This window comes from Aquarana catesbeiana, linkage group LG05 (genome assembly GCF_042186555.1).
Source record: "Aquarana catesbeiana isolate 2022-GZ linkage group LG05, ASM4218655v1, whole genome shotgun sequence".
NCBI lineage: Eukaryota > Metazoa > Chordata > Amphibia > Anura > Ranidae > Aquarana > Aquarana catesbeiana.
Window position 1 is genome coordinate 531,952,525 of NC_133328.1, and position 23,510 is coordinate 531,976,034.

General features: G+C 41.2%; 1 protein-coding gene across 1 annotated transcript in view; it reads right to left on the reverse strand.

Annotated features, from left to right (window-relative positions):
- ARFGEF1 (ARF guanine nucleotide exchange factor 1) overlaps nucleotides 1-23,510 on the reverse strand; it is a 304,195-nt gene that overhangs the window by 179,487 nt on the left and 101,198 nt on the right. The window contains exons 2-4 of the mRNA XM_073631773.1: nucleotides 15,829-15,859; nucleotides 4,380-4,536; nucleotides 1,251-1,397 (exon numbers count right to left, since the gene is read on the reverse strand). Coding sequence (XP_073487874.1) covers nucleotides 1,251-1,397; nucleotides 4,380-4,536; nucleotides 15,829-15,859 — 335 coding nt within the window. The remainder of the gene's footprint in view (nucleotides 1-1,250; nucleotides 1,398-4,379; nucleotides 4,537-15,828; nucleotides 15,860-23,510) is intronic.

A 23,510-nucleotide genomic window follows, 5' to 3' on the forward strand; every position in this document is an offset into this window, starting at 1 on the left:
ACTCTGCTTTAAAATAATTGACACATTTTTCTTTTGTTGCTGCATTTGTATGCGTTATTGTTGAAGATTTATGTAGATTGACCTTGTTGTTAGCTGCCTTTATCATTTATTCTAGCGCTGACTTTCCCCCCCCCATTTCCCCATTTCCCCCCCATAAAGGACATGTTTTGTCTGGAACACATTGCTATAGTGATATAGGAGGTGCTGCTTTTAATTGTGGAATAAACTGCTGTTTTTTCCTATGTGCTGGATTTCAGATCATCTTCTGCTTTAGGCTGGGTACACACAGGCTGAAAAACATCAGAAAACATTAGTTCGGCAGGAACCGGCCAACTTTTTTGCCCTTGTGTACAGCTCCCTGACCGACTAGGGAGTATAGCTAGCCATACTATTATTGCAATAATGCTGATTGGATAAAAACTTTAGAGTAGTGAAACCTGAATCTTTGCTCTGTATACAGTGAGAACTGTATAGCTTCGGCCAGGAACAATACAAACTTTGGTGGCCCTGGCAGCAGAAGGTGCTTGTTTTTACATTATTATTATAGCTTTAAAGGATAAGTTCACCTTTCTGAAGATGTTATACCCATATGTGACAGCGGGCCAGGGATCTTTTCCCCGCACCTGCTTTCACAATTCAAAAAGAACATGGTTGTGCGGCACGTCATTCATTCACAGATCCCTGTGAATTAATGAACTACTAGGGTGCTGATGAGCACTCTTGATAGTTCATTGAGCTTCCCGTCACTCAGTAATTACCTGCCCATAAAAGGAGGTACAGGAAGACAGCTAACTGACAGTCTGCAGGAGCCTGGCATTATACCCACGATCAGCTGATCACTGGTGCAATGCTTTACAGGCTCCTAAAATAAGAATATGAACTTATCCTTTAACTATCTAATGAAATGTTTACTCTTGCACGCTTGCAATATTTTTTGGACAGCATTAATAGCTTAGTAAATGGTTTTGCCTCCTCCCTGGAGTTTTTCCAATAAATGCAGCATGATCAAAAACCTATAACCAAAAGTTAAACACCGAGTATACAGTGCAAAATTCTGCTTTGCGGGGACAGTCCTACAATAAAATGTTTGCAACATTGATGAATACAGTTTCATTTTCATTCCTCAATGCTCTGCAAAGTAAAGGAAATGAGGTGGTAGCTTTCACGTAGCAGGAAATTATAACATTTTCGAGCCGCAATTCTCATGACAGATCTGTTTCTCACACCATAAATTTGCAGATTTAAGCTACCTTTATAATTTGTAACTGGACATCCTCGTCGGTCTGGGGTCCTTGGAAGCAGCCACATATAGTTTCAATAATTCTATCAATTAGTTTTTTTCCAGGTGTTGTGCTATCTGGTGCATTGCCAGTCAAGTGTCCATAAGCAATAAGTTTCTGAAGAAAGGGAGAAGAAAGAAAATTGTTATGTTATTTGAACCCAAGTGTAAAAACTGAATTATTATAAAAGGTGATAATTACCATCTTCCATTCATGCAAAACAAATGCAAACACATCTAGAGTCTATTTTATTACTTTAAGTCTGCTCAAACATGAATGTGAATGCTATTGTTTAAATGTAATTTAACAATTTCTGCTATTATTTTAAAAATGCTGCTTTTAGGGTTAGTTAATAGGCCTAATTGTAGGCTCACTTTCCTGTGTAGTGCCACTGCCCTATCATTGTGCTTTATCCATCCCATCTTTCGTGGCATATCTTAGATGACTGAAAATAATTGAATCTCTGATCAGGGGTGTTGACTATACTGCTTGATATAAAGAAAAGCACTGGAGGATGGATTGAGCCTGAATGCTTTAAGCAACCCCCCACCCACACACACACACACACACACACACACACGCTAAGCCAATCAGTGCATTTACAAGGGAAATCCATTGCCCTTGTGTGTGGAAATCCATACTCTAGAGCAGTGATGGCGAACCTTGGCACCCCAGATGTTTTGGAACAACATTTCCCATGATACTCCACTACACTGCAGTGTGCATGAGCATCATGGGAAATGTAGTTTCAAAACATCTGGGGTGCCAAGGTTCGCAATCACTGCTGTAGAGGCTCACAGCTTACTCAGGTCTTTTCTTTCACACCCAGCGGGTAAGCAGAGTGGTAGGGGAGCAAAAGAAAGACAAGTAAATGTTACTTGAGAGGTCTTCATTGTTTATTTTAAGTTAAAATTCTCTTTACCAATTTACAGATGAGATCATCAGATCCGTTATCTAAAGCCAGCCATACATGGATTGAAATTTTGGCCGGTTTAGCAGGGAACGGCCAGACTTCAATCCATGTATGAGCAGGCTGACTGTACCCAAGTTGATCCATTGATTGACTTGGATACAACCAGCCTGTCAGATTTTTCTACATGCGATAACTGCCAGCGGCTATAGCTGCTAGCAGTAATCATTGTATTCCACCAGCTGGGAAGGCTCCCTGCCAGCAGAATACAATAGTGCTGCAGGAGGCATTCCCCCATTAACACTGACTGTGTTGATGGGGGAGTCGAGCATTTTTCTTTCCATCCACCTGTGGTCTATGGAAAGAAAATTGATTCATCTATTGCTTGCCTAACTTGTTACTAATTAAAAGAGACATTTGGAAAACCCCCCTTCTATCACGTTGTGGCTCAACAAGCTGGAAATATTAGTCCTTACTGCACAGAACTGTCAGGAACAATATACCAAAAACATGGTTCCAGTGGAACATGTTTGTTTACTCTGATGAGGGCAAAGCCCTACTGGAAACCTGTTCTGGGGATTGACTTCATCTGCCCTTTCTTTTAATATGCACTCCCCAGAATAGTGTGTGTTTTTTTATTTTTTTTTCCTTCTCCTTTCCATCTCTATGCCCTTTTTTGTATCCTTTGTGCTCATCTGATTCTCTCATCGCCTTCCCTGAAAATTGGGTAGCCAACTCAACATCTACTATAGCCAGCTACCGATAGTATAGTAGTGCATGGATGTAATGGGTTACCATATTGGCCTTTTCACTGGATAAATCTCTTCATGTTTGTAGATTACGTCTTTATTGGCATCTGGTAAATTATGTACATATTCTGTATGTCTTCTTACTGTATAGTGATCTACCCTTTGTGCAATGTTACCACTGTTTTGTACTGCATCGGTTTGTTGGATATTTTATTTACATAAAGAACTTGAAAAAAAAAAAAAAGCCGACAGTGGTCAACTGACATCACACAGTGCCTTCACTTTCTAGCAAGGATCCTGGTGATAATGTAGAGATCAAACCAGATACCTGACCGGCAGCTGGCTCAGCGGTGACTGCTCCAGGAAGACCAAGAACTGAGCGATCAGTGGTCATGTAATCACTAAGGTCTCTGGATTCGAGTCGGCGGGGGACAGCTGCAGTATCAGACCGATGCAACATGGAGGTAAGTATGTTTGTTTTTTTAGAATCCCACAATACTCATTGAAGCCTTTAGATTGGCAACCTTGCAGTAAAGAATATGTACTGTTATTCTGAACATATTTGGCAATTTTGGAGCTTTCCACTAGCTTTCAACCACAGCACTCTACTACTCACAGGTTTAGGGCCAATTCACATTGACTTGAGCTAAAATTGCATGAACATTTCCATCCATTTTAGTCATGTTTTAACACGCGCTGACGTCCACTGGCATACATTTTGACATCTGTTGACATACATTTTGCATTTTAGCGCACCACATTTTGGTGTGAATAGGACACATTGGAAATGATTGGTTTTCAGATGTCCTTTGATCTGCATTTTACAGCTGCACTAAAATGCACTGTTGTGAATTGGCCCTCAAACATTTCCCAGCTTCCAGTGACCAATTAAAACTAGGACAGTAATTGATGGTACACACTATCAACTGGCATTTCTATCACTTGGATGCCCAAATTAAACCAGAGATGGCAAAGTGTTGTGAATGAAAGCTGATGTTAAAATTCCAAAATCACTAATAACATTGTCCGAGTGTGTCATCAGGGCTCTGTTTACATAGGTTACAAACATTATTGTGTGTTCTGCACCACAAAAAGGACATGCAGGAATATTTCCATGACACCACAACGCAACGTACTGGTTGGGACATGTCCTGTTGAAAAAAACACATTCTCTTCTTTTTACTTTGTTTCACTGAAACATGCAGCAAAACACATGACCACCTTTCTGGCAAGAATACCACGACAATACATCTTCATGTTCATAGAAAGAAATTACAAGATTCAAATTTTACAAACTTTACAATGCATTAGCCCACACCATTCAAATCATCTTTACTGTCAGTTACTGGAACGGATTGAAAATAGAAAGATAATGCGGGGTCTATTTATTAGGATACAAAGCAGCTAACTAGGAGTCCTGAAAAAGAACAAAAGACAAACCTGCAAACAGTCCAGAGATGTGCTCACAATGCGGGGGCACTTAGACTGGCATGCAAGCTCAAATGGTAGAAAGTACTTGTCGGCTTCAATAAAGGTGGCTTTTGATTTCACGGGTGGAAGGGTGCTGGAACCGGTCTTTACATCTCCTTGGGGAGGACTGAGAAGAAAGAGAAAACACAAGCCAATTAAGATGCAGTCCACACAATCTGCCTGTGTGCCACCACACTCATCTATGTCTATTTATATAAAAACTACCGGTTCGGACACATACCATCTGCTAATTCTATTAGACCTGTTACCTTCATGTACAAATTATGATAAATGGATCATTAAAAAATTAAACAGCAGTAAAGTGGGTCATTTTTACCATAGTTCAAAGATATATGAGGGAAATTATGAGCTCATAGTATTATCTGAACAGACATAAAATTTACAAACTTCAATTATTATATTTATTTTAAAAATGTATAATTTATTAGGAAATATAAAGTAATAAAGAAATTGGTCACATAGAATGGTTTTAAGAGATACAGTTGTGAAGGTGGATCTGGACGTTAGGGTAGTAGGCATGACATTGGGTGCAAGTAGATTTAAATTCTACATGACATTCCATATTGTGTGTTGTTATTATACAGCATTTATAAAGCACCAACAGTTTGTGCAGTACTTTACAATACAAAGTGAGAAAGTACAGAAATACAATTCAATACAAGAGGGTTAGGAGGGCCCTGCTCCTGGGAGCTTACAATCGAATACGGAGGAGTAAGTGGAACAAAAAGGTAAGAATGCGGGATGAGCTGATAGGAGAAATAAGATTCCGTTAGCTCAGTTAGCTGAAGGTAGAATAGGCTTCTCTGAAGAGACGAGTTTTCAGGGATTGCCTAAAAGTGGACAGAGTAGGAGATAGCTGGACAGATTGGGGAAGGGAGTTCTAGATGATGAGAAAAGCTCTGCAGAAGTCCTGGAGACGAGCATGGTAGGAGAAGACAAGGGGCAGCTAGAGAGCAGGAGGTTATGGGAGGAGCGGAGAGGACGGATTGTGGGATATATTGAGTCAAGTTTGTGATGTAGCTTGGGGCAGAGATATAAATGGCTATGTTGTTACTATTTTGAATTTTATTTGTTGGGCAATAAGAAGCCAATGGAGGTATGGTGGACACTGAGCAGGTGTATGGTAAGGTGGATGAGTCTGGCAGCGGCATTCATAATAGACTAAAGAGGGAATAGTCTGCATAGAGGTAGACCTATGGAGGAGGAAGAAAACCAAAAGATGGTATGTGCCCCAAGGGGGATATTATGGGCAGTACAACACCAGGAAATAATTATATGGTGCAAGAATAGAATACAGTAGCATTGTTTAAAAAGATTATCACAAAGTGTTTTATTGTTTACAAAATATGCAAAATATCTACAAACATAGAATCAATATAAGATCAAAGAGATGGAGGAGACAACAATCAATTGTGATCTAACTGCTATAGTGTTGTAATAGATCATCCCAGGAGACCCAAGGGTCAGCTCACTGGAGTGAAAATAAAACAGCACAGGACACTCTACATGTTTCGGAATAACATAGAAAGACTCAGTTCTTTCTATAGTTTATGTTTCCTTCCTCAGGAGTTTCAAAGAAGTTTTGATGTGTTTAAAAATGTTTGTCTCTTCATTGTAAACATTGTACATAGACGTATTGAGAGATGGGCTCCCACAGCCTTGGGTCCAAGGGGTTAATTAGGTTTTCTAGTCACTGATACAAGCAGTAATTGTTATTGGAGAAGTAGGAAGAGAGATTTTGGGTACTATGCAGAGTTTGGCTTTGGCGTTGACCCCAAAAAAGACGGCAGGCCAGGGCTCACAAGAGCCACCACTGGTGGATGGACTTGGCATGTATCTTTGGTGGTTCGCTGCAATGACACAAACTGCAGGGAAAGCAGGCTCCTCTCAGCTAAGTAGCTACACAGCTGAGAGGAGCCTGCTTTCCCTGCAGTGTGTGTCATTACAGCGAACCACCAAAGATACATGCCAAGTCCATCCACCAGTGGTGGCTCACTTCCTACTTCTCCAATAACAATTACTGCTTGTATCAGTGACTAGAAAACCTAATTAACCCCTTGGACCAAAGGCTGTGGGAGCCCATCTCTCAATACGTCTATGTACAATGTTTACAATGAAGAGACAAATGTTTTAAACACATCAAAACTGCTTCTTTGAAACTCCTGAGGAAGGAAACATACACTATAGAAAGAACTGAGTCTTTCTATGTTATTCCGAAACATGATAATCTTTTTAAACAATACTACTGTATTCTATTCTTGCACCATATAATTATTTCCTGGTGTTGTACTGCCCATAATATCCCTCTTGGGGCACATACCCGCTTTTGGTTTTCTTCCTTATATATGGGATGTGGCAGAGACCCCCGGAAAAACTCAAACACTGGTTCCTCCCTATTTTCTTTATTTCAGACCTATGGAGGAGGGAGTCACAATAGTCAAGGCAAGAAATAAAGGAGTGAATGAGTTGCTTAGTGGCTTCATTGGTTAACACCTTCCTGCCCGGCCTATAGCAGATTGACATTAGTCATACGATGCAGGATATTCGTCATACGACGTCCTCTCAGAGGCCGCACGATCTGTCACCGGCTGTGTCTGGTGAATGACTGATTGATGTACCAGCTCGCTGCCAGTACCATGTGACCGCTGTGACCAATCACAACAGGTCACATGATAGTTGTAAACAATGGATGGCTTCCTTTCATGCCAACCATTGTGTACAATTGTGTTGCTAGCTGTGATTGACCAATGTGATCACATAGTACAGACCACCAATTCACCCACTGTAAGGTAGCATATTTTATGAAGTGGCAGGGTTCAGCTTTAAACTTCAATGCAATTATCACAAAATGCCTTAAAACATTTTACATATTTGTTCTGGCTCAGAAGGCCTCTTTAAAGATTGCTGCGTAGCTTAACCCCTTCCTGCTGACCGTACGCATAAATGCGGCCTCAAGGAAAGGGGTCGCATAATGCCTTCCCAGCACAGAGACCGGGCTCTGAGAGCCCCAGGTCTCGTACTAACGTACTCCCGGTTCCGGGTCACCTGATCGTTGTGATAGCCTCTAAATGGCCATTATAGTGATCAGTCGCTGAGTCTGCCCCTGTGTATACTTCCTCTTCTGAATGAAGAAGAAGATACGTTTTATCATCTTCTCCTTGCAGGATATAAAGGTGAAAGAAAAAAAAAGTGTGTAAAAAAACTAAAGAAAAAAATAAGTTCAAAGGTTTGCCAGGGTTAGTGTAAGGGTCAAAGGTCACAATCAACATATTTTGGGTAGAATTAAAAAAAAAAAAAATTATTGGTATGAGTGTCAGTTAATGTCAGTGCGTTTTAGGTAGTATAAGAAAAAATGCAAAATGCGCACCATGGTTTCTGGGCCCTACCACGAGTACAAACAACTAATACACTTATGTGGTATCTCTGCCATCATCAGGAGAAGGAGAATTTATTTTGGGATAATCTTTGGTGGCAAATTATGGTAATCGCAATAAATATACAGCTATATTAAAAAAAAAAAAAAAAAAAAAAAGAAAAAAGAAAGCCAAATTTGTCCTGAAAAAAAAAACAAGGTATAAATTCACCTGGCTACACAAATTTTCTTATTCGTTTATTGACAGACAGCCTTCTTTATTCAGAACGGTAGGGTTATATCATCTCCGCAGGAGTAGGAGTAGGACTAGGCAGAACGAAAAAACAACCCCTGGCTACGCCCATGGGCTGTCCTCCATCAGTATATAACCCCTTCCCTGCTCTAGGTATTCAGTTTTTTTTCTACCTAGTCAGGAGTAAGGTCCTAGTTCCCTGCTGGGATCTCTAGTCCTGGGAATTTTTTTGTTGCTTGTTATTTTCTCTTTTTCCTGGATTTTTTCCGGTGAGATCTATAATCAACTGCCGGGCTGGGCGATGGGCTGGACGCTTGATCCAGTGGTCACTCCAGTCTGGCCAGCGAATGCACGCAGACCACGGCTACACGCTAGGTCGCCCGCGACATAGCCCCACTGGACAGGGGCTGGCCCTGTGAGTTAAACTTCTTGAGAGGTCGCATACGACCAGGTCTCGGCCTGTGTCGCAGCGTTCCTCATGGCCGACAGCCCCCCACTTCAGTGGCGAGAAGGATCTGTCTGGGAGCGTTACCCGCGCTTTACGCTGGAGAGGTAAGTAAGGGGTCCCCTCCTCTCCTTCCCCGGAGTAGTGTGAGGCGCGGGTACTCCCTGGGGTGGTCGGTCCCTCTGGGGTTCTCCTCCACCCCCCTCCCTTCCCCTATCCCGGGTGAGGCCCAGGCTCCCGGCCTAGGGGCTTTGGGACATGGTTCCCCTTTTCCACCTTCGGGTTGTTACTGGGGGGGCCATCTAGGGTTGGGCCTGGGAGGTGAGTGGCTGCCGTAATTTATGCCGCGGCTTTGCGGCCTACCAGTTGGGGGGCCGCTCTCATGGCCAGCGGCCAAAAATTTAGGCCGCGGCTTTTCGGCCTACTGCACTCGCGGCCGGAAAATTTAGAGCGCAGCTTTGAGGGCGAAAAGAGCGCTCGCGGCAGGCGGCCAAAATTTAGCCCCCCGTTTTCACGGCCTACTGGGCCATGTTTTTGTACCTTCGGCGCCCCGGTGAGTGGCCTCCTGGATAGGCGCTCCTGTGAGGGGCCCTGGTCTGTGCCCCCTGTGAGGGGCCCCGGACTGCTGAGGTTTTATGGAAGCCCAGGTAGCTTTGATAGCGGAATTCAGCTCGTCTGCATTGTTTGGTCTGGTGTCTGATCTTTCTCTTGACAATACCCCACAGATTCTCTATGCGGAAAGCATGAAGTGCTCTAGAATTGCCTGGTAGAGGGCTGCACTGATTTTGGACCTGATAAAACATAGTGGACCAACACCAGCAGATGACATGGCTCCCCAAATCATCACTGACTATGGAAACTTCACACTGGACCTCATGAAACTTGGATTCTGTGCCTCTCCACTCTTTGATCTTGATTTCCAAATGAAATGCAAATTTTTTCACCGTCCGTGATGATTTGGGGAGCCATGTCATCTGCTGGTGTTGGTCCACTATGTTTTATCAGATCCAAAATCAGTCCAGCCCTCTACCAGGCAATTCTAGAGCACTTCATGCTTTCCGCATAGAGAATCAGTGGGGTATTGTCAAGAGAAAGAAGGATTTCCAAATGTAATGCAAATTTTTCAGTCCGTGATGATTTGGGGGAGCCATGTCATCTGCTGGTGTTGGTCCACTGTGTTTTACCAAGTCCAAAGTCAGCGTAGCCCTCTACCAGGAAATTCTGGAGCACTTCATGCTTTCCTCTGCTGACCAGCTTTATGGAGATGCTGATTTCACTGCCAAAAGTACCAATACCTGGTTTAATGATCATGGTATCACTGTGCTTGATTGGTCAGCAAACTTGCCTAACCTAAACCCCATAGAAGTTTTTGTGGAAATTGTCAAGAGGAAGATGAGAGACACCAGACCCAACAATGCTGACAAGCTTAAGGGCCACTATCAAAGCAACCAGGGCTTCCATAACACCTCAGCAGTGCCACAGGCTGATCGCGTCCATGCCACTCTGCATTGATGCAGTAATTCATGCAAAAGGAGCCCCGACCAAGTATTGAGTGCATACTATACTGTACATCAACATACTTCTCAGTAAGCCAACATTTTTGTATTAAAAATTCTTTTTTTTATTGGTCTTATGTAATATTCTAATTTTCTGAGATACTGAATTTTGGGTTTTCACTAGCTGTAAGTCATAATCATCAGAGTTAAAAGAAAAAAAAAAATGCTTGAAATATATCACTGTGTAACGCATCTATATAAAATATAGTTTCACTTTTTGAATTTAATTAACAAAATAAATTAACCTTTTGATGATATTCTAAATTTATGAGATGCACGCGTATATGGTGGGCGTTCACTTAAGAGTATGGTGTATAGGTAATAGCTGCTGCATATAGCACAGAGTGTTTACATATTTTTTTGATAGTTTCTTTAATATAGCAGCTCACAAGGTTTACACAAAGTGGAAAGATTTGTTTGGAGTGCCATTTACAATAAGTGGCACCACAGCTTAGTGTTATAAAAGAGGCATAAAACAAAATTTCTCTATTGTGCCCTCAGGACAGGTTTCCTTTAGTGAGTATTTGAGTCCGGTAACTGTAGATGAAGAACATATAGGAGTGATGTGACAAGAGAAATACACCAAACCCAGCACAACACCACTTCTGTTAATTAACACTTTTCTATCCACCTCCAACCATTGCAAACAAACCTGTTAGTAAAATGGACTTTCACTTACTGTGCATTAAAGTGGGCCTAAATCCAATTGCTAATGTATCCTATTCCCACGGTCCCTCTGCTCACCAACATGCAAAAATACTTACCGTATATACTCGCGTATAAGCCGAGTTTTTCAGCACATTTTTTTTTGCTGAAGGTGCCCCCCTCGGCTTATACTCGAGTGAAGCACTTTTCTGCAGTAGAGAATGACATTTTTCAAACCGAATTTGGGGCCCCGTATCTCAGGGCCACTTGGTGCTAGGAACCCCAAATTTGGTGTGCAAACCCAGTGGAAATAGCACTACAACATATCCAGCTGGGGTTCCTAGCACCAAGTGGCCCTGAGATATGGGCCCCCAAAGTCGGTTCGGAAAATGACATTCTCTGCAGCAGAAGAAGTGCTTGACATTTTCCGAACCAACTTTGGGGCCCAGTATCTCGGGGCTACTTGGTGCTAGGAACCCCAGCTTTGGATATGTTGTAGTGCTATTTCCACTGGGTTTGCACACCAAATTTGGGGTTCAAAAGTTGGTCAACTGTGTCCATCTACAGCAATGTCATTTCGGGACCCTTGGGGTTCAGAGACCCCAAATTTTGGCTGCAGCTATTGGGGCATCTAGGAACCCTTAACTACCGAGTTTGAAGTTCGGGGGACCTATGGCTGCAAATGGGCACAGTGAGGCATGCAAATGGGCATTGTTGACCCTCTTTTCCACTTACAGTAGCTGCACATTTCTCACCCTGGGCTTATACTCGAGTCAATAAGTTTTCCCAGTTTTTTGTGGTAAAATTAGGTGCCTCGGCTTATATTCGGGTCGGCTTATATTCGAGTATATACGGTAGTTGAAGTTATCCATGAGTAGTTTTGAGCTACGTCCAGCTCTAGTACCTGCACTGTACTGTTGTACATGACAAAATCTGTCAACACTGGATAGTCAAGTAGAAAAAGCCAATCAATATCACTGCCATATTCAGGTCCTGTCCTATTGGAGCTAAGTGTTGGACGTAATGGTGGGACTGGATACATGTAAGCTCAGAACTGTTCTCCGGTGATGATAATGGGGGTTACCTCTGTGCACTAGATCAATCAGGAGAGGGGGAATGAGAAACAAATGGATTTAGGTTTTTTTTTTTTTTATAGTTACTGAAATCCTTTTCAAGGACTCTATTTTGACAATCTATTGTGGTCCTTCCATTCAATGCACATCAACGCTTTACTGTGCAACGTACAATAATTGTACACTAACCCTTTATGCCCTGCTTCTAGTCAATGTACGTTATTCTTTCACTGTGCACATACCAATCTACAGCACATCTCATTTAGTCATTTAGAACTGCTTTTTTTTTACGCTACACGCAAAAACTATGCAGGACGTTATGCACTCTGTGTTACTTACCTCTCTCTCTATATTGCTATAAACCCCTGTGACGAAGTCAGAAGGATGAAATGCGTAGGGACATGGCTACATGGCGATCCGAAGGACGTCACAGCTGGAACCAGAAGTGACATGGCGGAGGTGCTCAATGTTTCTGGAGGCAGTGAGACACTGAGGGATCACTGTGAGTGGGTTTTTATTATTAAACAGATTGTAGATTGGTTTACTGTACCATTGGAGGCTGTTTCTTTTTCTTCCACATATTTTGTATTGGTATACAAGCCAGTTGGAGGAATGACCCAGTGACAAGATATATAGGAGTTTGCGCGTACTTTTTACGCAGAGAGAGTTATGCCAGTCACGTAAATGGGTGGCATTGAATTCCGGCGAGTTTTTTCCTGAAGGGAGAGGGACCCTATGTTTGTGTGGTGGAAAGGTTGGGAGGAAACGCAGTACATTTCTTTGCAGAACTTTATAGAATATCTGTGGACTTTGTACAAAATTTGATGATTTATGCACTTTATTGATTAATAATGGCATAAATATGGTCATAGCACTACTCTGAAGTCTGGGTGCTTTGAGTTAACACACTCTTATTTCAAATATGATTTTCTGACATTTGATTAAAAGGTGGCAGCAGTGAATATTGTTCTATTTTGGGTTTATTTGTGATATTTTCTTTTACTCCTTATATATAAAATTTTTTTGGTTTATTAACACTTCGTATCACAGGGATTTTTTCATACAGATCTTTCTGAACACTTTACATTTTGCAGTGCTTGGCTGTATGCTCTATGCTATACATGACATACTAAATACATTTCAGCTGTGTATACTGTGCTGTATGTAACATCTTACAAACTGCTCAACTGTATGCACTGAACTACAAAGTATGTCCAATGTGAATAGATTGTACAGCCTTTTTTGTATACTATATACAGTGCTGTGAAAAAGTATTTGCCCCCTTCCTGATTTTTTTTTTTTGCATATTTCTCACACTTAAATGATTCAGATCAAACTTTAATGTTACACAAAAGATAACCAGAGTAAATCCAAGAAGCAGTTTTTTGTTTTTTTTAAATCATTAAGGGAAAAAAAGTTGCCTGGCCCTATGTGAAAAAGTAATTGCCCTCTCCCATGCTGAATCATGAATGAACTGTGATTAACCACAATTTTTTGGAAAGCCGAGTTAAATTTCACTTGCCACACCCAGGCCTGATTACTGCCAGACCTGTTGAATCAGGAGATCACATAAATAGATGTCTGACAAAGTGAAGCACGCCAACAGATCACAAAAAGCCACACATCATGCCATAATCTAAAAAAAAACAAAAAAAAAAAAAACAAAAAAATCAAGAACACATTAGAAACTAAGTAATGTACATGTATAGGTCTAGGAAGGGTTCCAAAGCCATTTCTAAGGCTTTGGAACTCCAGTGAACCACGGAGAGAGCCATTATCCACAAATGAAGAACAGTGGTGAACCTTCCCAGGAGTGGCCGGCCTACAAAAATTACTCCAAGAGCATGACAACAACTCATCCAGGAGGTCATAAAAGAACCCAGAACAACATCTAAAGAACTGCAGGCCTAACTTGCCTCAGGTAAGATCAGTGTTCATGATTCAACAATAAAAAAAGAGACTGGGCAAAAATGGCATCCATGGGAAACTTCCAAGGCCAAAGCCACTGCTGACCAAAAAGAACACAAAGGCTAATCTCACATTTAGCAAAAAATATCTTAGGCAAATATTCTGTGAACTGAAGAGACAAAAATTTTACTTTTTAGAAGGTGTGCGTCCCGCTACATCTGGCATAAAACTAATACAGCATTTCATAACAAGATCATACCAACCGTCAGACATGGTGGTGGTAGCATGATGGTCTGGGGCTGCATTGCAGCTTCAGGACCTGGATGACTTACCATAATTGATGGAACCATGAATTCTGAGCTCTACCAGAAAATCCTAAAGGAGAATGTCCAGCCATAAGTTCGTTACCTCGAGCTCAAGTGCACTTGGGTTATGCAGTAGGACAATGATCCGAAACACAACAGCAAGTCCACCTCCAAATGGTATAAACAAAGCAAAATTTAGATTTTAGTTTTGGAGTGGCCTATTGAAGGCCTGGACTTAAATCCAATTGAGATGCTGTATCATGACCTTACACAGGCATGCTGGAAAACCCTCCAACGTGGCTGAATTAAAACAATTCTGCAAAGAAGAGTGGGCCAAAATTGATCCACAACAATGTGAAAAACTCATTGCCGTTTATCTCAAACGCTTGATTGCAATTGTTGCTGCCAAGGGTGGCAAAACCAGTTATTAGGTTTAGGGGGTAATTACTTTTTAACATTAAGCCAGGCAGGTTTGGACAGCTTTTTTGCCTTAATAAATCAAACCATCATTTAAAAACTGTATTTTGTATTTACTTGGGTTATCTTTGTGTAATAATACATTTTTTTGAGAATCCGAGTCACTTAAGTGTGACAAATATGCAAAAAAAAAAATCAGAAGGGACAAATACTTTTTCACAGCACTGTACCTTGCCAGTGTATTACAATTGCCCTAAATCAGCAACTATGTTTAACCCCTTCCCGCCGACCGTACGCATATATGCGTACTCGGCTTTCCGGGGTTATACAGGCATCCTCCCGGTACCGTTGTTTACAGCGGGCGATCGGCTACCCGTGTATAACAACCGATGCGGCTAAAAGCCGCTCGGTTGTTATACCGGAGGAGCGGGAGGGGACATCCCCCCATCCCGCCGCTGTTACCGGGCCTCCCGTGCGATCGGGAGGCCCGGTGTCCATTCGGCTGCCTTTGTCGGCTGGGGGCGGGCTGGAACGAAGCTGTGAGCGGCTTCGTTCCAGCCTTCTCGTTGTAAACGCGGAAGCGACGTCATGACACAATTTATAAAGTACAAAAATAAATAAAATAAATTAAAAAAAAAAAAATTTTAAAGTGCCCCTGTCCCCGCGAGCTCGCGTAGCGAAGAAAACGCATACGGAAGTCGCGCCCGCATATGTAAACGGTGTTCAAACCACACATGTGAGGTATCGCCGCAATCGTCAGAGCGAGAGCAATAATTCTAGCCCTAGACCTCCTCTGTAACTCAAACCTGGTAACCGTAAAAAATTTTTAAAGCGTTGCCTATGGAAATTCATAGGTACCGTAGTTCGTCGCCATTCCACGAGTGCGTGCAATTATAAAGGGTGACATGTTTGGCATCTATTTACTCGGCGTAACATCATCTTTCACATTATACAAAAAAATTGGGGTAACTTTACTGTTTGGATTTTTTAAAATTCATGAAAGTGTCACTTTTCCAAAAATTTGCGTTTAAAATACCGCTGCACAAATACCGTGTGATAAAAAATATTGCAACAATCGCCATTTTATTCTCTAGATTCTCTGCTAAAAAAAATATATATAATGTTTGGGGGTTCTAAGTAATTTTCTAGCAAAAAATATGGATTTTAACTTGTAAACACCAAATTTCAAAAATAGGCTTAGTCATGAAAGGGCTATACAAGGTTAAACTTCTGCTTCTAACAGTACTTTGGTCATACATGTTTGTGGTTTAACTAATAAATAATTTATAAATTAGCTATCAGTATTACATTTAAAAATGATAAACAAAAGTAATTACTGGTATTTAGCTGTATAAGTCTTCCTTCTATTTACGCAGGAATAAGGGACTAAACAAGATGCTACAGTATATAATATAAAACATAAAATAAAACATATGTGACATACCTTTGTTTATCTGTTTCAGATTTTATTTCCTCTGTAAATAGAAAAAAAAAAAAATTAGAAAGTGACTTCAAATTTCATTTTACTTTACAAGTCCTTAAAAAGCTTTAAAGGTCATTCCACCCAAATTTGATCATTTAGCTTTTAAAAGTAACAGCAGACTGTAAAACTAGATCTTTCACAAATCCACTATTTCCATTCAGATGCCCTGGCACTGCCTAGTGGGAGACCTTAACTAGACATTAGAAAATTAGTAGTCTATTGGCTTCTGACCAACCTTTTAACAAACTGGAAATACCAGCAGACAATAGAAAAAGTCACGTGCATTGCAATAAAGTTGTGCAGTGATCATTTTGTAATTTATACCAGTAATCTCCAAACTTTCAAAACCCTTCAGACTTCAAAAAGGTCAGACCATTGGGAGTAGAAAATGTCTCAGCATCAGTGAAAGTAGACAATTTCTCAGATTTGTCGGTCAGTGGAGGAAAAAAAAAAAATTATATATATATATATATATATATATATATATATATATATATATATATATATGACATAGCACCTGTGGTCAGTAGGAGGTGGAATAATGCCCAATCTTTGGTATTATCAGGAGGAATAGTGCATCATCATTCGTATTAGTTGGAGAAATAGTTCCACATCTTTGCTTTCAGTTGGATAAATAGTGCCCCGTCGTTTATATCAGTGAGAGAAATAGTGCCCTATTATTGTTGTCAGTGGATGGAAAAATGCCCCATCGTTGGTGTCAGTGGGAGGAATAGTGCCCTATTGTTGTCAGTGGAAGGAATAGTGCCCTATTGTCAGTGGAAGGAATAGTGCCCTATTGTCAGTGGAAGGAATAGTGCCCTATTGTTGTCAGTGGAAGGAATAGTGCCCTATTGTTGTCAGTGGAAGGAATAGTGCCCTATTGTCAGTGGAAGGAATAGTGCCCTATTGTCAGTGGAAGGAATAGTGCCCTATTGTCAGTGGAAGGAATAGTGCCCTATTGTCAGTGGAAGGAATAGTGCCCTATTGTCAGTGGAAGGAATAGTGCCCTATTGTCAGTGGAAGGAATAGTGCCCTATTGTCAGTGGAAGGAATAGTGCCCTATTGTCAGTGGAAGGAATAGTGCCCTATTGTCAGTGGAAGGAATAGTGCCCTATTGTCAGTGGAAGGAATAGTGTCCTATTGTTGGTGTCCATGGAAGGAATAGTTCTCCACTGTTGGTGTCAGTAGAAGGAATGATGCCACATTGTTGGTGTCAATGGGAGGAATAGTGCCCAAGGGGCCAGATAAAAGGGCAAGCAAAGGGCCGCAGTTTGGAGACCACTGATTTAGACATTACAGCTGTCAACCATAACGCTGGAATACAGTATTAGCACACACAGTAAGTCTTCATTAAGTAAAATATAAAATGAGCCAAAACAAAATCTTTTTAGAAGAAGCCACCAAAATCTATATTTTTTATACAACAGCAATCCTGATCCATGAAGCTTACACAAATTATTCCGAAATCCATATTCAAATGCATCAGCCATCCTGGACCATGAAAAAGCTTATGCAAATTACCCCAAAATCCATATTCTATGTGCAGTAGCCATCCTGAATCATGAAGGAGCTTTCACAAATTACCCCAAAATCCATATTCTAAACCATAAAAAAGCTTTTAGAAATTACCCAGAAATCTATGTGCATTGGTCACATATCCAAAATGCACAATTGTGGAAGTGACAAAGAAGCACACAACTGCTGATCTACTCAAGATTCAAGACTGATTGTAGGTAAGGCGAGTCATAGACACACAACAGTGGTGAAAAATATGATTCTCAAAAGATTGTTCAATTTTTATTTTTTTTTTTAGAAAACGGAGCACACCTTCTTGAAGGGTCACTATCCCCTTTTAGCATTTCTTTCACAAAGATCTTTTCCAAAAATTCCCAAAAGCACAAGAAAACAGTGTGAAAAAATCTGAGTACAAATAGAGAAACAAAAAGGTGTGTGCAAGTAGGCCACAAATATCAAGGATAGATGGAGATAAATGACTCACTTTCATATAGAATGGGTACCAGCAGAACGTGGGGATGTATGCCACAGCCCTACTCCCTACTATGCGGGGTCTGCTCCTCCTAGCTAACAAGTGCAGTCCACAAAATGGGGGCATGGGTGGCCCAAGCACTGCTGAAGAGGCCAGCAACAAAAGAAGTCTAGAAGTAGTATGGGGGGGGGGGGGGGGGTCAGAAGGGGAAGGAAAAAAGAGGGGGGGCAGGTCCATTGCTAAAAGCTGTACAGGAGCAAGCAAGGAGCGGTCCAGGTTCAAACTGTCATTATATGCAATCCACAATTTAAGAATTTAGCATGGGAGTCACTCAAAATAGAGGGGAGCTTCTCATGCACCATGGTCCCCCGTGTGGCACTGTTTAACCTCAGCTAGGTTGAGAAATTGTCTCCATGCTTTAGCCAATGTATGTTGCCAGGAAAACAAAGGTAACTAGCCTTCTTTGATTCTTAGACAGTGGCTTATGAAGTAAGGCAGTCACTGGCCTGGGATACGTTCAATGCAGTTCTGATCATTGCATAGACTTGGGTCCAAAAGCGGATCCACCTTGGGGCAAGGTCCACCAAATGTGAAGCAGGGTACCACGTACTCTAAAGCTCCCCCTTTTAGCATTTCAAGGTCATCTTCAGCTATTCCCCAAAATCATGATCTGTACACAGGATTTTAAAATACAATAACCCTTTTATTTATTAGCGTAGAAAAGCTTTGCAACAGTGTAAAAAGCTCTGAGCTCCAGAAAGGGTGGGTTGTTGACTGAAAATGTCACTCACATAATAGAAGAGCACTTTGCATTGCTGCTAAGCTTTCAAATGTTTATAAAGCTACTTTTATTGTAAAGACCTGTGTGTGGATCACAATTATGGAGTAAAATCTCTCCATAAGAATGGGAGGTCATTGGAGCTGAACATGCATGCTCAATACTTGAATATTTCCTATTTACTGAGCAGACACTGTTGTACATTACTTTTCTTAGGCAAACAATATACGGTACAGACGATTATAGGAAATGCTTTTCGAACCATCCACTTCCCTTGAATGTGGTCCACCTGGGAGGGGAAGGGGGCTCTTAATGATCAGATCAGCCAACAATCAGTCTTTAAGTAACATGAAGGAAATGCATGAAAGCAAGACTTTCATAGGAAAAATACAAAAGCTGTCATTCTTCTGACCCTCCAGTTTCAGTACTTTCCATCTCAGAACATCTATGCAGATAATGACTGTTCCCTGCATTACCTGATCTGCATACTTATTCCAGGTCAGTGACTTTAACCACTTAAAGACCACCCCATAGCAGTTTTAATGCTACAGGGTGGCTTTCCTGTGCAGAATCATGTATATATAGGTTATTCTGCACTTTCGCCTGCAGGGGGCGCTGGTGGGTTGCTTTTGCTGTGATTATTCACAGCAGAAGCCGATCTGTGGGTGCCAGGCACTGGATGTCCATCAGCACCTGCCAATCCTCTGTAAAATACTTGGCAAGCTTATTATAGCCTAGGCCATCTTTATGTAGAGGAACAATTCTTTTTTTTTTAGATCCTCAGAGAGTTCTTTGCCATGAGGTGCCATGTTGAACTTCCAGTGACCGGTATGAGAGAGTGAGAGCGATAACACCAAATTTAAAACACCTGCTCCTCATTCACATCTTGAGACCTTGTAACACTAATGAGTCACATAATACCAGGGAATAAAAATAGCTAATTGGGACCAATGTGGACATTTTCACATAGGGGTGTACTCACTTTTGTTGCCAGCGGTTTAGACATTAATGGCTGACTGTTAAGTTATGAAAAAGTGTAATAAAAATGAAAGGTGTATGAAAATATTTACAAAAATGTGAAGCGTGTACTCACTTTTGTGAGCTACTGTATTTAGCACTGATCACGGTATTCGTGTCACTGGTTCCCGCAGTGTCAAAAGTGTCAGTGAGTGTCTGATTGCCCGCCGCAATATCACAGTCCCAATACAAGTCGCTGATCGCCACCATTACTAGTATTAAAAATAAATATTCCATAAATATATAACATAGTTTTTAGGCGCTATAACATATGCATAAATCAATATACGCTTATTAGGATTCTTTTTACCAAAAACATGCAGCAGAATACTTATTGGCCTAAATGTATGAAAAAATTTGATTTTTTTTATTATTTATTGGATTATAGCAGAGCAAAGTAAAAAAAAAAAAATCTTGTTTTTTTTGTTTTTTTTTCAAAATTGTCAGTCTTTTTGCTTATAGCGCAAAAAAAAAAAAAAAAAAACAAACAAAAAAAACCAGCAGCGGTGATCAAATACCACCAAAAGAAAGCTATTTGTGGGAAACAAATTACATTATTTGGGTACAGCATCGCACGGCTGCGTAATTGTCAGTTAAAGTAACGCAGTGCCATATCGCAAAAAAATGGCCTGGTCATGAGGGGAGGCAAGGTCAAGTGGTTAAAGATGAATTTCCACTATGCAGTTACGTAGACATGTAGGTACATTAGTTGTGGGATTTCCATGCAAGCTGGAAATCACTGTTCCAAGTTCCGGGTCCCATGCCAAGTATTTGCCCTGCTGCATACTGAACAAAGGAAGTCGCTCATTTGGCAAGGACACCATTCAGCAAACACTTTGCATTTTCCTCAGCCTCGGTTCACACCAGAGGCGGCACGACTTGCAGGTCGCCTCACCGAGGCGACCTGCACACGACTGCCCGGGCGACTTGCAAAACGACTTCTGTATAGAAGTCTATGCAAGTCGCCCCCAAAGTCGTACAGGAACCTTTTTCTAAGTCGGAGCGACTTGCGTCGCTCCGATTAGAACGGTTCCATTGTACTGAACGGGACGCTACTTGTCAGGCGACCTAGGTCGCCTGACAAGTCGTCCTAGTGTGAACCGAGCCTCAGTGAATGCAAAGTTCTCTCTGATTGGGCAAGGTGTGTGTGTGTGTGTGTGTGTGTGTGTGTGTGTGTGTGTGTGTGTAGAGCCCGAGAGGTGAGGGCCCAAAAGTGGAGATCTCTGTAATAGTGGTGCCTACTACAGTGATTTTCAGCTTCCACAGGGATCCCACTGGTACCGCACACTTACACGGTCCAAATTTGCCATACGTGGAATTCTGCATTAACGCGCCCCCACCCCCTTGTGCTCACACGCAAATATATTATGAACACATGTGTCAGTCCCACATACAATGTAAACGGTGATCACACCAGACGTGTGGTATCACTGTGAACATCAGTGTGAAACAATAATTCTAGCTCCAGACCTCCTGTGTAAGGCTGGGTTCACACCGGTGCGTTGTTAGACATTGCATGTGAATTGCGCTGCACTGCTGTGCAGATCACATGCGATGCAAATTTAGCCATAAATAATTGTATGGCTGCATTTGCATCGCATTCGCACCAAAATGGTGCAGGACCCTTTTGTTGGTCCGCACTGGAATCGCCCAGGGAGATTTTTAGGTGCCACAGTTTGGCACCATTCCACTGGCATACACAGTTTTAAAGCATGACATGTTTGGTATGGTATCCATTCACTTGACTTAACATAATTTTTTTATGGTTTTTCAAAAAACTGGGTAATTATATGGTGTTTGAGTACACTTTTTTTTTATTGCGCTTGAAAAAAACGCGCAAATACCAAGTGACATTAAAAATTGCAACACCCACCATTTTTTCTCAAGAGCCTCTGCTAAAAAAAAGAAGTATTAATGTTTGGGGGTTCCAAGTAATTTTCTAGCAAAAATAATGTACATTTTTACATAAATTTGAAAAATGTCACAAATCAGCCCGGTGCTGAAGTAGTTCAGGTCAGTCCAAACAAGATTGGGTAGGGTGCTAAGTGGAAATCACCCGACACCACCATCAACGAGCACCGATAACACTTTTCTTCAAACTAGGAATACCTCTAACTAAAAAATTATTATTATTATTGTTATTCAGAATTTATATAGCGCCGACAGTTTACGCAGCACTTTACAACATTAGGGCAGACAGTACAAGTACAATACAATTCAATACAGGAGGAATCAGAGGGCCCTGCTCGTTAGAGCTTACAATCTAGGAGGGAGGGTCAAGTTATACAAAAGAGTAATAGCTATGGGGGATGAGCTAATGGAGAAAATAGTGCAGTTGTTAGATGGAGGCAGGATAGGCTTCTCTGAAGAGGAAAGTTTTCAGGGATCGCCTAAAAGTGGATAAATTTGGAGACAGTCTGACAGATTGGGGTAGGGAGTTCCAGAGGATAGGCGAGGCTCGGGAGAAATCCTGGAGGCGGATATGGGAGGAGGTGATGAGGGAGCTAGAAAGCAGGAGGTCTTGGGAGGAACGGAGATGGCGATTAGGTTGGTATTTTGAGACTAGGTTAGTGATGTAGCTGGGGGCACAGTTGTGGATGGCTTTGTAACTTATTGTTAGTATTTTGAATTTAATTCGTTGGGCAAGTGGCAGCCAATGGAGGGATTTGCAGAGAGGGGTAGCAGGCACGGAGCGGTTTGTAAGGTGGATGAGTCTGGCAGCAACATTCATGATGGACTGAAGGGGGGATAGTCTATTTAAAGGTAAGCCAATAAGGAGTGAGTTGCAGTAGAGTTGTAGTAGTAAAATAAATGCTATCCTCTTTTATACAAGACAAATATAATGTATACCTAAAGAAAAAAAAAAAAAAAACACTATTATTAAATACATAAACTCACAAAAAAAATATTTTGTCCTGGTTATGGGACATTTCTACACAGTATAGAAGATTAACTTGTTGCTTTATTTATTTTGTATTAATATTTTTACATCTGCAATTTTTCTGCAAACAGCATAGCTGTCACAGTGAACTAACGCAAGGAAAATCCACAGGCACACATGCTATCTGTCTTATTTCTCAGTATTGTGTGTGTGTGTATATATATATATTTATATATATATATATATATATATATATATATATATATATATATATATATACACACGAGGGAGGAACGCTTCAAATGAAGGTCGGCATAGTTTGACTCATTAGAATATCAGGATGCCTGCAGGCTCAGTTCTGTAGGTTTCTCCGTCTCCCAGGAGAGGTGACAGCAGTTCAGCTGAAATACGAAGACACAGACAGAGAAGTGTAGAAAATTGTGCTATCTGCTGAAAAACATGGCGAATGACAAATACGTGGCTTGCACATACTCAGAATCTTCACTGGCAGTCTTCCCAAACTTTAATCAATAGAACACAACCCAAACCGCCCCTCAGGTATTTGAATGCCACCTATACTAAATTGCCACGTGTGCCTCCTGACCACTGCTGGATGGAACAGCACAGTCCTTACCAACTTACCCACACTCCTTATTGCTTCCCTCTGGCTTAAAGGGTGATATAAAAAACAGATACTGAAAAAATGTTTTGGTTTATCATTCATTACATTATTTACCTTCAATCAGAAGCTTATGGAATATTCAGGTTGTACCAAGTACTAGATACGTGGCTGATCCTGCTGTTTGGAGTTTCTTCCTTCTTATCTATGGCAACACAACAGCAGCCGATTCTCTTGCACTTGCGTTGCCACCTTTACTGCACATGCTCCTCAGGTGTATAATGGGAAGCCATTCACTCCTTATATTGCTCTCTGATTCCTCCTGTATTGAATTGTAATGTAACTGTACTGTCTGCCGTCA